Source organism: Pristiophorus japonicus, chromosome 8, assembly GCF_044704955.1.
Source record: "Pristiophorus japonicus isolate sPriJap1 chromosome 8, sPriJap1.hap1, whole genome shotgun sequence".
Lineage (NCBI taxonomy): Eukaryota > Metazoa > Chordata > Chondrichthyes > Pristiophoridae > Pristiophorus > Pristiophorus japonicus.
The window spans coordinates 232,439,012-232,451,285 of record NC_091984.1 but is presented as its reverse complement, the minus strand read 5'-3'; the positions used below and the strand labels follow the sequence as shown (position 1 = coordinate 232,451,285).

General features: G+C 46.7%; 1 protein-coding gene across 2 annotated transcripts in view; it reads left to right on the top strand.

Moving 5' to 3' along the window:
• txnrd2.2 (thioredoxin reductase 2, tandem duplicate 2) overlaps positions 1-12,274 on the top strand; it is a 106,926-nt gene that overhangs the window by 90,354 nt on the left and 4,298 nt on the right. For both annotated transcript variants that reach the window (XM_070888062.1, XM_070888061.1), the window contains 3 exons: positions 6,231-6,367; positions 7,496-7,591; positions 8,400-8,492. In XM_070888062.1, coding sequence (XP_070744163.1) covers positions 6,231-6,367; positions 7,496-7,591; positions 8,400-8,492 — 326 coding nt within the window. The remainder of the gene's footprint in view (positions 1-6,230; positions 6,368-7,495; positions 7,592-8,399; positions 8,493-12,274) is intronic.

The window sequence follows — 12,274 nt, the reverse complement described above, 5'->3', positions numbered from 1 at the left end:
ACAGAGTGACCTCCTCTCAAGTATGGGCCTCGTGTGCATTTGTACTGTATAGTAAGGACATATTGGCGATGAGAAACTGTGATTTAAACCACACGAGCATGGCCACTAGCAGCACAGACAAGAGGTACTGTATTGGTGATGGTTGGGACGATTTTATTGAGAGACTACAGCAAAGTTTTGTCACTAAGGAATGGCTGGGACAGGGTTCGGCCGACAAACGCAGGGCTCATCTCCTGACGGTTTGTGGATCCGGGACGTACTCCCTGATGAAGGACCTTCTAGCGCCAGAGAAGCCGACAGACAAGACTTTTGAAGAGCTCAATAAGTTGATCGGGGAACACCTTAAACCGGCGAGCAGCATGCACATGGCGAGACACCGGTTTTACATGCACCGGCGGCGAGAAGGACAAAGCGTTCCAGACTTCGTGGCAGATCTCCGGCGACTGGCGAGCCTTGGTAAGTTCCCAGATACATGCAGAGCGAAGATTCTACGAGACTTTTTTATTGAGGGCATCGGGCACGCTGGGGTTTTCAGGAAACTGATTGAGACCAAAGACTTGACCCTGGAAACGGTGGCTTTGATGGCCCAGACATTTATCTGAGGCGGAAGAGACTAGAATGATGTTTGACAAAAATCTTGGTTTAAATGCAGCAAATGGACAGGGAGTCAACATTGTTGACGCGGCACAAAGTTCTCCAAACAGACAAGGGCAATCAGACATGCCTGAGCATGTAGTCGAACCCAAAGGGGGAATTCAACAGAGACAGTGGCTAGCTGAATGGCGATTCATGCCATCGCAAGGGACAATAAGGCCGGTAATGGGGCCATCAACACCTGTCAATGGTGTGCTTAAGGACAGTTACAGAGATAGTCAGAGACGATCGACTGGTAATGGACCTTTTGCTTCCAACAACGGCTCATGTTGGAGGTATGGAGGCAAACACACAGCCAGAGCTTGCAGGTATCAGCAATATACCTGCAGAAACTGCAACGTCAGCGGTCACTTGGCGCGTATGTGCAGGAAGCCTGCAGCCAGGTTGATGTACAAGGAGGACGGCCCGATGTAAGCCCTACGAGGCCAAATGGACACTAGGGGAAATCGCTGGAAGCTGAAGTTCAGCGAGTTCATGTGGAGCACATATACAGTTTATATACCAGGACGCCACCGATAATGATGAAAGTGCTCCTCACTGGCATCCCAGTATCAATGGAGCTAGACACGGGGGCCAGCCAGTCCCTGATGAGTATCAAACAGTTCGACAAGTTGTGGGTGTCCAAGGCCAGGAGGCCAAAATTATTGCCAATTGAAGCACCGCTACGGACATATACAAAGGAGATCATTCCGGTGCTAGGCAGCCCCACGATATTCGTGACCCACAAAGATTCGGAGAACAGGTTGCCACTCTGGATTGTCCCGGGGGACGGTCACGCACTGTTGGGAGGAGTTGGCTTGCTGTCGTGAACTGGAAATGGGGCGATGTCAATGCAATTTCTTCTGTGGAGCGAATATCATGCTCACAGGTCCTGGACAAATTTGACTCACTATTTCAAACCGGCATTGGCACTTTCATGGGGACCAAGGTAGTGATTCACATAAACACAGACGTCAGGCCAGTACACCACAAGGCCAGAGCGGTGCCGTACGTGATGCGGGAAAAGATAGAAGGCGAATTGGACCGCCTGCTGAGGGAAGGCATCATCTCGCCAGTCGAATTCGGTGACTTGGCGAGTCCGATTGTGCCGGTGCTCAAGGCGGATGGGTCGGTCAGGATATAGAAACAGAGAAACATAGGTGCAGGAGTAGGCTATTCGGCCCTTTGAGCCTGCACAGCCATTCAATGAGTTCATGACTGAACATGCAACTTCAGTACCCCATTCCTGCTTTCTCGCCATACCCCTTGATCCCCCTAGTAGTAAAGACCACATCTAATTCCTTTTTGAATATATTTAGTGAATTGGCCTCAACAACTTTCTGTGGCAGAGAATTCCACAGGTTCACCACTCTCTGGGTGAAGAAGTTTCTCCTCATCTCGGTCCTAAATGGCTTACCCCTTATCCTTAGACTGTGACCCCTTGTTCTGGACTTCCCCAACATTGAGAACATTCTTCTTGCATCTAACCTGTCTAAACCCGTCAGAGTTTTAAACATCGCTATGAGATCCCCTCTCATTCTTCTGAACTCCAGTGAATATAAGCCCAGTTGATCCAGTTTTTCTTGATATGTCAGTCCCGCCATCACGGGAATCAGTCTGGTGAACCTTCGCTGCACCCTCTCAATAGCAAGAATGTCCTTCCTCAAGTTAGGAGACCAAAACTTTACACAATATTCCAGGTGTGGCCTCACCAAGGCCCTGTACAACTGTAGTAACACCTCCCTGCCCCTGTACTCAAATCCCCTCGCTATGAAGGCCAACATGCCATTTGCTTTCTTAACCGCCTGCTGTACCTGCATGCCAACCTTCAATGACTGATGTACCATGACACCCAGGCCTCGTTGCACCTCCCCTTTTCCTAATCTGTCGCCATTCAGATAATAGTCTGTCTCTCTGTTTTTACCACCAAAGTGGATAACCTCACATTTATCCACATTATACTTCATCTGCCATGCATTTGCCCACTCACCTAATATATCCAAGTCACTTTGTAGCCTCATAGCATCCTCCTCGCAGCTCACACTGCCACCCAACTTAGTGTCATCCGCAAATTTGGAGATACTCCATTTAATCCCCTCGTCTAAATCATTAATGTACAATGTAAACAGCTGGGGCCCCAGCATAGAACCTTGTGGTACCCCACTAGTCATTGCCTGCCATTCTGAAAAGTACCTATTTACTCCTACACTTTGCTTCCTGTCTGCCAACCAGTTCTCAATCCACGTCAGCACACTACCCCAATCCCATGTGCTTTAACTTTGCACATTAATCTCTTGTGTGGGACCTTGTCGAGAGCCTTCTGAAAGTCCAAAAACACTACATCAACTGATTCTCCCTTGCCCACTCTACTGGAAACATCCTCACAAAATTCCAGATGATTTGTCAAGCATCTTTCACAAATCCATGCTGATTTGGACCTATCATGCCACCTCTTTCCAAATGCGCTGCTATGACATCTTTAATAATTAATTCCATCATTTTACCCACTACCGATGTCAGGCTGACTCGTGTATAATTCCCTGTTTTCTCTCCTTCCTTTTGTGGTGATTACAAGGCCACCATCAATCGGGTGTCACTCCAAGACCAGTACCCGCTACCGAGAGCGGAGGACCTCTTTGCGACGCTATCCGGTGGCAACCTTTTTTCAAAATTAGACCTGACCTCAGCTTACATGACCCAGGAGCTGGCGAGTGAGTTGAAGCTGACCAGCATCACGACACACAAGGGGTTGTTTGAGTACAACAGATGTCTGTTTGGGATTCGCTCGGCCGCCACGATCTTTCAATGAAATATGGAAAGTCGCCTCAAGTCGATTCCAAGGTCATTGGTTTTTCAAGATGACAACCTCATCACGGGTTGTGATACTGAAGAACACCTCCGCAACCTGAAGGAGGTGCTACGCAGACTGGACCGGGTAGGTCTGCGACTGAAAAAGGCGAAGTGTGTCTTCCTAACTCCAGAGGTAGAATTCCTGGGGATGAGGGTAGCAGCAGACGGGATCAGACCTACAGCGTCCAAAACAGAAGCGATCCAGAGAGCATCCAGACCACGTAACACGACAGAGCTGCGTTCGTTCCTGGGGCTCCTGAACTATTTTGGTAACTTTCTTCCCAAATGGGGCATGCTGTTAGAGCCGCTACACGTGCTCCTACTCAAAGGTCGCAAATGGGTCTGGGGGGACAGCCAGGAAAGGGCTTTTGATTGAGCGCGAAATTTGTTATGCTCCAACAATCTGTTAACGCTATATAACCCATGTAAGAAACTTGTTTTAACATGTGATGCGTCGTCCTATGGGGTCGGGTGTGTGTTGCAGCATGTTAATGCCAAGGGTCAGTTACAGCCGGTAGCTTATGCTTCCAGAAGTCTGTCCCAGGCAGAAAAGGGCTACGGGATGGTAGAAAAGGAAGTGCTTGCATGCTGTATATGCTGTAAAAGAAAATGCACCAGTACCTGTTTGTCAGGAAATTTGAGCTGGAGACAGATCACAAACCCCTAACGTCCCTTTTGGCCGACAACAAGGCCATAAATGCAAATGCGTCGGCCCGCGTACAGAGGTGGGCACTCACGTTAGCCGTCTATGACTATACAATTCGGCACAGACCGGGCACTGAAAACTGCGCCGATGCACTCAGCAGGCTCCCACTAGCCACCACCGAGGGGGCAACCGAGCATGCTGCTAAGATGGTCATGGCTGTTGAAGCTTTTGAAAGCGAAGGCTCACCCGTCAGATCAAAGTCTGGACAAATAGAGACCCGCTACTGTCTTTAGTCAAGAAATGTGTCCTGAATGGGGACTGGGCAGCCACGTACGGGGCATGCCCTGAGGAATTCAAACCATTTCACAGGCGCAAGGATGAACTCTCGATTCAGGCCGATTGCCTACTATGGGGAAACCGAGTAGTCGTCCCCCAGATGGGTAGAGAGATGTTCATCAGAGAACTCCACAATGAGCACCCAGGCATTATCACGATGAAGGCAATTGCCAGGTAACACATTTGGTGGCCAGGGATAGATGCAGACCTGGAACTTTGTGTTTGCAGGTGCAGCACGTGTGCCCAGCTGGGCAATGCGCCCGGGGAAGCCCCCCTTAGCTCCTGGCCCGCCAAGCCATGGTCACGCATCCATGTGGACTACGCAGGTCCTTTCATGGGAAAAATGTTTTTGGTTGTAGTAGACGCCTACTCCAAATGGATCGAGTGTGACATTCTCAATTCAAGCACATCCTCTGCCACGGTAGAAAGTCTACGGGCAATGTTCGCCGCCCATGGTCTACTTGTCATCTTGGTCAGAGACAATGGCCCGTGCTTTACAAGCATTGAATTCCAGGACTTCATGGCAGGAAATGGTATCAACCACGTCAGAACGGCACCGTTCAAGCGGCTTCAAACGGCCAGGTAGAACGAGCAGTGCAGATAATCAAACTGGGGATGCTCAGAATCCAAGGGGGTTCCCTACAAAGCCGCTTATCACGCCTCTTGTTGGCCAATAGATCCCGACCACACTCGCTCACAGGGGTCCCACCCGCAGAGCTGCTAATGAAAAGGACGCTCAAAACCAGGTTATCCCTTATACACCCCAACATGAAAGAAATTGTTGAGTACAGGCGCCAGTCACAATGTGACTACCATGACGGGATTGCGAGGGCGCGATGTATTGATGTCAATGACTCTATCTTTGTCCTCAACTACGCTGTGGAGCTCAAATGGCTCGCAGGCACTGTGATTGCCAAAGAGGGGAATAGGGTTTTGGTAGTTAAACTTATCAATGGACAAATCTGCTGCAAACACGTGGATCAAACAAAAAGGAGGTTCAGCACTCCCATAGAAGAAGCAGAGGAAGAACACGATGTAGCGTTCACTCCATCACAGGTGACCGAACACCGGAACCAAGTGGAGGAGAGCCCAGTCACTGGGCAGTCCGGATAGGCCTGAGGCACCGCAAACAGCAGACACTAGGCCAGCGCCCAACAACCAGAGCCCCAACTCAGGTGCTCTACAAGGGAGCGTAAACCACCAGAGAGACTTAACCTGTGATCCCAATAAGACTTTGGGGGGGAGGTAATGTCATGTATTCAACTATCATTGTAACCCATGTATAAGCTGACCTAAGTTGTACGCCTTGAGAACATTGACCACAAGGGGCGAACTTGTGGGAGACAGTCCTAACCTGGACTTTCAGGTATAAAAGGGGAAGCTCCACACACCTTCATCACTTCAGTGCTGGCTAATAAAGGTTACTGGTCACAGTGACCTTCTCTCAAGTATGGGTCTCGTGTGCATTTATACTGTATAGTAAGGACATATATTTACTGTATAGTAAGGACATATTAGGGGCCACGCTCCCCCCAAAAATAAACAGCAACATTGGTTCCAGGTCAATTACTGCCTTCCCTTTCTGTGTGTTTAAGATTGTTTTGCATCCATTACGAAGTGTGACATCTGAATGTGATTGTCACATGCTTGACCACAAGACTTGCTCATATATGAGGCATGTTGTAAATGCTACCATTACACACTACCTGACAAAGTGACATCCTCCTTTACTAATTACATACTTAATCTTCCCAATTGCATCTAGGCCGAGCACCAGAAACAGACAGCCTATGTCTAGACAAAGCTGGAGTCCAGATTAATCACAAAACGGGGAAGGTCATTGTCGGTGCCAATGAAGAAACCACTGCTTCCCACATCTATGCAATTGGAGATATAGCAGAGGTAGGACATAATACAGATATCGCTACCTACAAAACATAACCTTTATGTTTCATTATCGTTATTATTATACTGGCCGGCCTCCCACATTCTACCCTACGTAAACTTGAGGTCATCCAAAACTCAGCTGCACGTGTCCTAACTCGCACCAAGTCCCACTCACCCATCCCCCATGTGCTCGCTGACCTACTTGGCTCCCGGTTAAGCAACGCCTCGATTTCAAAATTATAATCCTTGTTTGCAAATCTCTCCATGGCCTCGCCCCTCCCTATCTCTGTAATCTCCTCCAGCCTCACAACCCGCCGAGATCTCTGCATTCCTCTAATTCTGCCCTCTTGAGCATCCCTGATTAGAATCGCTCCGCCATTGTTGCCTAGGCCCTAAGCTCTGGAACTCCCTGCCTAAATCTCTCCCCTCTCTACACCTCTTTCCTCCTTTAAGGCGCTCCTTAAAACCTACCTCTTTACCAAGCTGTTGGTCACCTGCCCTAATTTCTCCTTGTGTGGCTTGGTGTCACATTTTTTGTCTTTATGATACTCCTGTGAAGCTCCTTGGGACGTTTTACTACATTAAAAGTGCTATATGCATACAAGATGTTATTGTTTGTATGAGAAATGGGGAAATTGGTTGCAGGGTGTGCGTTCTTTTGTTCGACTATAATTTTATTGTTTTGACATTTGATGCTTTGCTTATCACAGTTCAAATGTTGAAATTGCAACACTGTAAATGCAATGCATAAATTGTGCAGTAGCTGCTGCTATTGTGACTTGCAATCCTGAGGCAGTGCCTTCTGCACAGGTACAGCCTAGCTCAACCACCTAAGGCAAAAAGTTGTAGGTATTTAGCTTTAACTTTTGCAATCGGCACAGAAAACCCATTCTCTGTCCCAGAAGAAGATGCAGTCTTTGAGCTTGTGGAAAAAGAGGTCCCTTCGTCTTGTTAAAGGCAGCAATGGCAGATGCCTGTAATGGGTTCCCCAGCTGAAGTAAGAGTGATTGTATAGACTAGAGCGACAAAACATGCCGGCTGATCTTTTGGATACCTCGTGCTCCCCCTCCTGTGGTTTATAGCAACGTCGCAAAATGGAGAGCTAATGAATCGGGTTTTGCTCAATTTACCTTTGTTTCACAGGGCCGACCAGAACTCACGCCGACAGCTATCAAAGCCGGGAAGTTGCTGGCACATCGGCTTTTTGGCAAATCGACTGAGCTGATGGACTATGACAATGTGAGTAAACCTTGTCGGTTAATTCTGCAGCAGTCAGCTTACAAAGGATTGACTCTCAGTCATTTCCTACTTTGCAACAGTGACTGCACTTCAGAAAAGTACTTCATTGGCTGGAAAGCGTCTCGTGACGGGCGCTGCATAAATGCATGTCTGTCTGACTGTCTTTCAATATATCAAAGGAAGGAAATGAGTTTTAATTGTGCATGTGTGCGTGTGTAATAGAGAATTTATATAAGCTATAATTATGATTAACTTTGCAATTTAATGGAAGCTCAGAGGTTCTCTAACTAGTGCTGCTCCCTTTTTGGCTGGTGGGGTGCGTGCTCTGTGGCGAGTTATTCCCCACCACCTGACGGCTGGTTCAACAGTGGCATTGCCCAATATCTGGGACCAGGCCAGCTGGCACACTCTCAATTGGAAAGGAAAGCAAAGATGTGCATTAATGCAGCACCTTTTACAACATCAGGGCGCCCTTTAAAGCCAATTAAGTAATTTTGGAGTGTAGTCACTGTTGTAATGTAGGAAATGTGGCAGCCAATTTGCGCACAGCAAGCTCCCACAAACGGCAGTGAGATAAATGAGCAGGTAACCTGTCGTGATGTTGGTTGAGGGATAAATACTGTCCAGGACACTGGGGAGAAATCCCCTGCTCTTCTTCGAAATAGTGCCACGGGATCTTTTGCATCCACCTGAGAGAATGGTCCAATGGTTTGGGATGATGAATTTATAAATGTAATACACAAAATGAAGTGGGAATGAATGCTTTTATCGAGTAACGATGTTTATATCCAGTTCTTTATATATTTAGGTTGCTACAACAGTTTTCACACCACTGGAGTATGGCTGTGTCGGCCTGACTGAGGAAGAGGCCATAGGTCGTCATGGTGAGGACAGCGTAGAGGTAAGAAATGTAGAAATTTGCTTTTCTTTCCGGTATATTTCTCTTGGATGATCGATCCCTTAGCATTATGGCAAAGCCACCCAAGCTGCAGCCTGTGGACCCCAAGGCCCGTGAGCCCTTGCAATCCGCCCAAAAAGCCCACACAACTCGGTTCCGCTTGTGTCGAGACTTCTTGCTCACTGGTTTGTCCTGTTTGAGTTTCATGGGCCTGGAGATTTGGAAAGATTTGTTCCTGCGGCTATTGCCTCACCAGAGGATAAGATCTGTTCGACTCGGAACTTGAGGCATGCAAATTAGTGGGAATATTTGTTTCAGCTTGATACATGACCCAGAAAGTTTCATAGTTTGCATCTAAGTGGCCCACGAGGAGAGACAGCTTCGACACTGCATTACAATGTTGGGATATTTGTAATGCAGGCTTCTTCAGAACCGAGTCTTACTCTTAATTCTCAATAGATGCATTTAAGGGGATGCTGGTTAAACACACGAGGAAGAAAAGAATAGAAGGTTATGTTGATGGGGTGAGATGAAGAGGGATGAGAGGAGGCTCGTGTGGAGCATAAACACTGGCATCGACCAGTTAGGCCGAATGGCCTGTTTCTGTGCTGTACATCCTATGTCATTCGAGGTAACTGATAATTCCAGTTTTTTTAAAGAATTAAATTCCCACTTTGCTGCGTTATTTTTGTCGCTTAATTCAAATTATTGAATAATTTAACCTTTTTAGCACAATAAATGATTTCCAGTGACTGGGAGTAGACTGCATGCTGAGTCACTTTAATTGAGCTGTGTTGATAGCACTGTAGTTGCTCCCTTATTAGTTCAGTGAGTTTATTCAATGATATAGGCCAGAATCAATCCCCAATTTGTGCTGATCCTGGGTGCTGGCCTCCGCGTGACTGGGTGATGGAGCGGGTAATTGTATAAAGTCCTGATTGACACCCAGTGATCCCTGCTGGAACTGAATGTCTATGAACCATGGGGGAGGAGAGAATGGAACTTGGATGCGATTCATCTGCAGTTGAGTAGTCTGCTGACATTCCCTGTCACACATAAAGAACGACAACTTGAACGAGGCAGCGGAGAGAATCAGGTCTGCTCCTTGGTTGGGGAAAACTTAGTGTGGGAACAAAAAACACTCCCAAGTTGGACACCTTTTCTTATATCGGGATCTACTAATTCAGATTAAACCTTCCACAGGTGGGGATCTAATGCCAACTTTCCAGAGCCCCCGTCTGTCTTGTGATGGTTTGTTGTGTCTAAAGTGAATATGAGTTGTTGAATAGTTCTAAAATCATACAGCACAGAAGGAGGCCATTCAGCCCATCGTGCCTATACCTACTGTTTGTAAGGGCTATCCAGAGTCCCACTCCCCTGCTCTTTCCCTGTAGCCCTGCAATTTTTCCCCCATCAAGTATTTATCCAGTTCCCTTTTGAAAGTTTCTATTGAATCTGCTTCCACCGCCCTTTCAGGCAATACATTCCAGATCATAACACAGCATTAAAAAAATCATTTTCTCCTCCTTTCTTCACCCCTCCCCAGTTCTTTTGCCAAATATCTTAACTCTGTGTCCTCTGGTTACTGACCGCCCCCCCCACCACCTGCCAGTCTATATCAAAACCCCTCATAATTTTGAACACCTCTATTAAATCACTCGCTTCTCTGCTCTAAGGAGAACAACCCCAGCTTCTCCAGTCTCTCCACATAACTGAAGTCCCTCATTCCTGGTACCATTCCGGTAAATCTCCTCCGCCCCCTCTCCAAGGCCTTGACATCCTTCCTAAAGTGCGGTGGCCAGAGTTGGACATAATACTTCAGCTGAGGCCTAACCAATGGTTTATAAAGGTTTACCGTAAGTCCCTTTGCTTTGTACTCAAGTTGGGGAGGAAAGGAATTTAATTTTTCCCACTAAGTAGTAAATGCTGCGAAATAGGATGCTTTCACTTTTGCACCGACTGTAAACATTGAGTACTTGCATATGAGGTTTACCTGATTAAATGCAGGGCAAAGCCCCGGCCTCAGAGGAGCACCTCCACAGTGCCAGCACAATATTTCCGTTTCATGTGCCAGACATTCTTGTGGCTTCTCTGAGTGAGACTGTGGGCGACTGAGGAATTGTGGGCAGTTTAGTGCTGTGGACATGTGCCAACTAGGAGCTGAGACCTTCCAAATACATTACACTGAAAAGCCTTGCAGCCATCAGAGGAGGCTTTCATCTGGCCTCGAGTCAAATCTAGGTTGCACAGGAAGAAATCTCTTTTCACGACCTCAGGACGTCCCAAAGCACTTTACAGCCAGTGAAGTATTTTTGAAGTGCAGTCATAGTTGTAATTTAGGAATCACAGCAGCCAATTTGCACACAGCAAGCTCCCACAAACAGCAATGTGATAATGACCAGGTAATCTGTTTTAGTGATGTTGGTTGACAGACAAATATTGGCCAGGACACGAAATAGTGGGATCTTTTACATCCACCTGAGAGGGCAGATGGGGCCTCAGTTTAACGTCACATCTGAAAGACGGCACCTCCGACAGTGCAGCACTCCCTCAGTACTATAATGTCAGCCTGGATTATGTGCTCAAGTCCCTGGAGTGGGACTTGAACCCACAGCCTTCTGACTCAGAAGTGAGAGTGCTACCCACTGAGTCACAGCTGACACCTATGTGATACAGTAGAAAGGCAAAGTGTATGAAATAGGAACCTGACTGTGTTTCAAAGCTAGATGGTGGGACATGAGTTTGAGCCCACTAACCCCAACAGCTTTTTTGCTGCGGAGTTGCCTGAGTGTAATCTGCTTCACCAGATCTTCACACAAAGGATTATAAAGAAATCTGTGCCTGATATTCACAGGGTCATGCGCTTCAAAAAATGTTAATTGTAGAGAAATGTAGGTTCAACTTTGACATAAAACAGAATGTTGCAAAAATTGATGGGAAACAGTTTTTGTTTTTTGAATGGTATGATGATTGGATTATTATATGAAACTGTATATTACATAGGATATACAGCACAGAAACAGGCCATTTGGCCCACCTAGTCCATGCCGGCGTTTATTTTCCGCACGAGCCTCCTGTATTTCCTCATCTAAATCTATCAGCATAACCCTCTATTCCCTTCTCCCCCGTATGCTTGTCTAGCCCCCCCTTAAATGCATCGATACTATTCGCCTCAACCACTCCTTGTGGTGAGTTCCACATTCTCACTACCCTCTGGGTAAAGAAGTTTCTTCTGAATTCCCTATTGGATTTCTTGGTGACTATCTTATATTGATGGCCCCTAGTTATGTTCTTCCCCACAAGTGGAAACATTCTCCCTGTATCCACTCTATCAAAAATAGTATAGACACTTCCAAGTAAACATAGGTCGATTCCTTTATAATATCTACTAACATTTAACAAGAGTAAAGGCAAGAATTTTAAACCAATAAGGGTATATGAAACCTTTGAGGATGTATCTTGCCTGATGGGTTATGGTAATGGGGCATTTGATGAGGTGGCTCGAAAAAGCCTTGTGGCTAAAATTAAAGTTCTGGGAATAAAAGCAAAAATATTTAACTGGATTAGTAATAAGAAGCAAAGGTAGCAATCAATGGTAGTTCTAAATTGATGGTTTCGGCAAACCATCTTCAAGGCTTCAGCCTCTCCCAAAGGCGGGGTCCAGACCTGTGACTGAGCTGCAGTTGCATTGTGTCATCTGAGCATGTGCAGTGTACCTAATTTCCGAAGATGCATTCGTACCACTCAGTCAGTTGTACTATTGGAATGTTCGAGCAGTTTTGCTC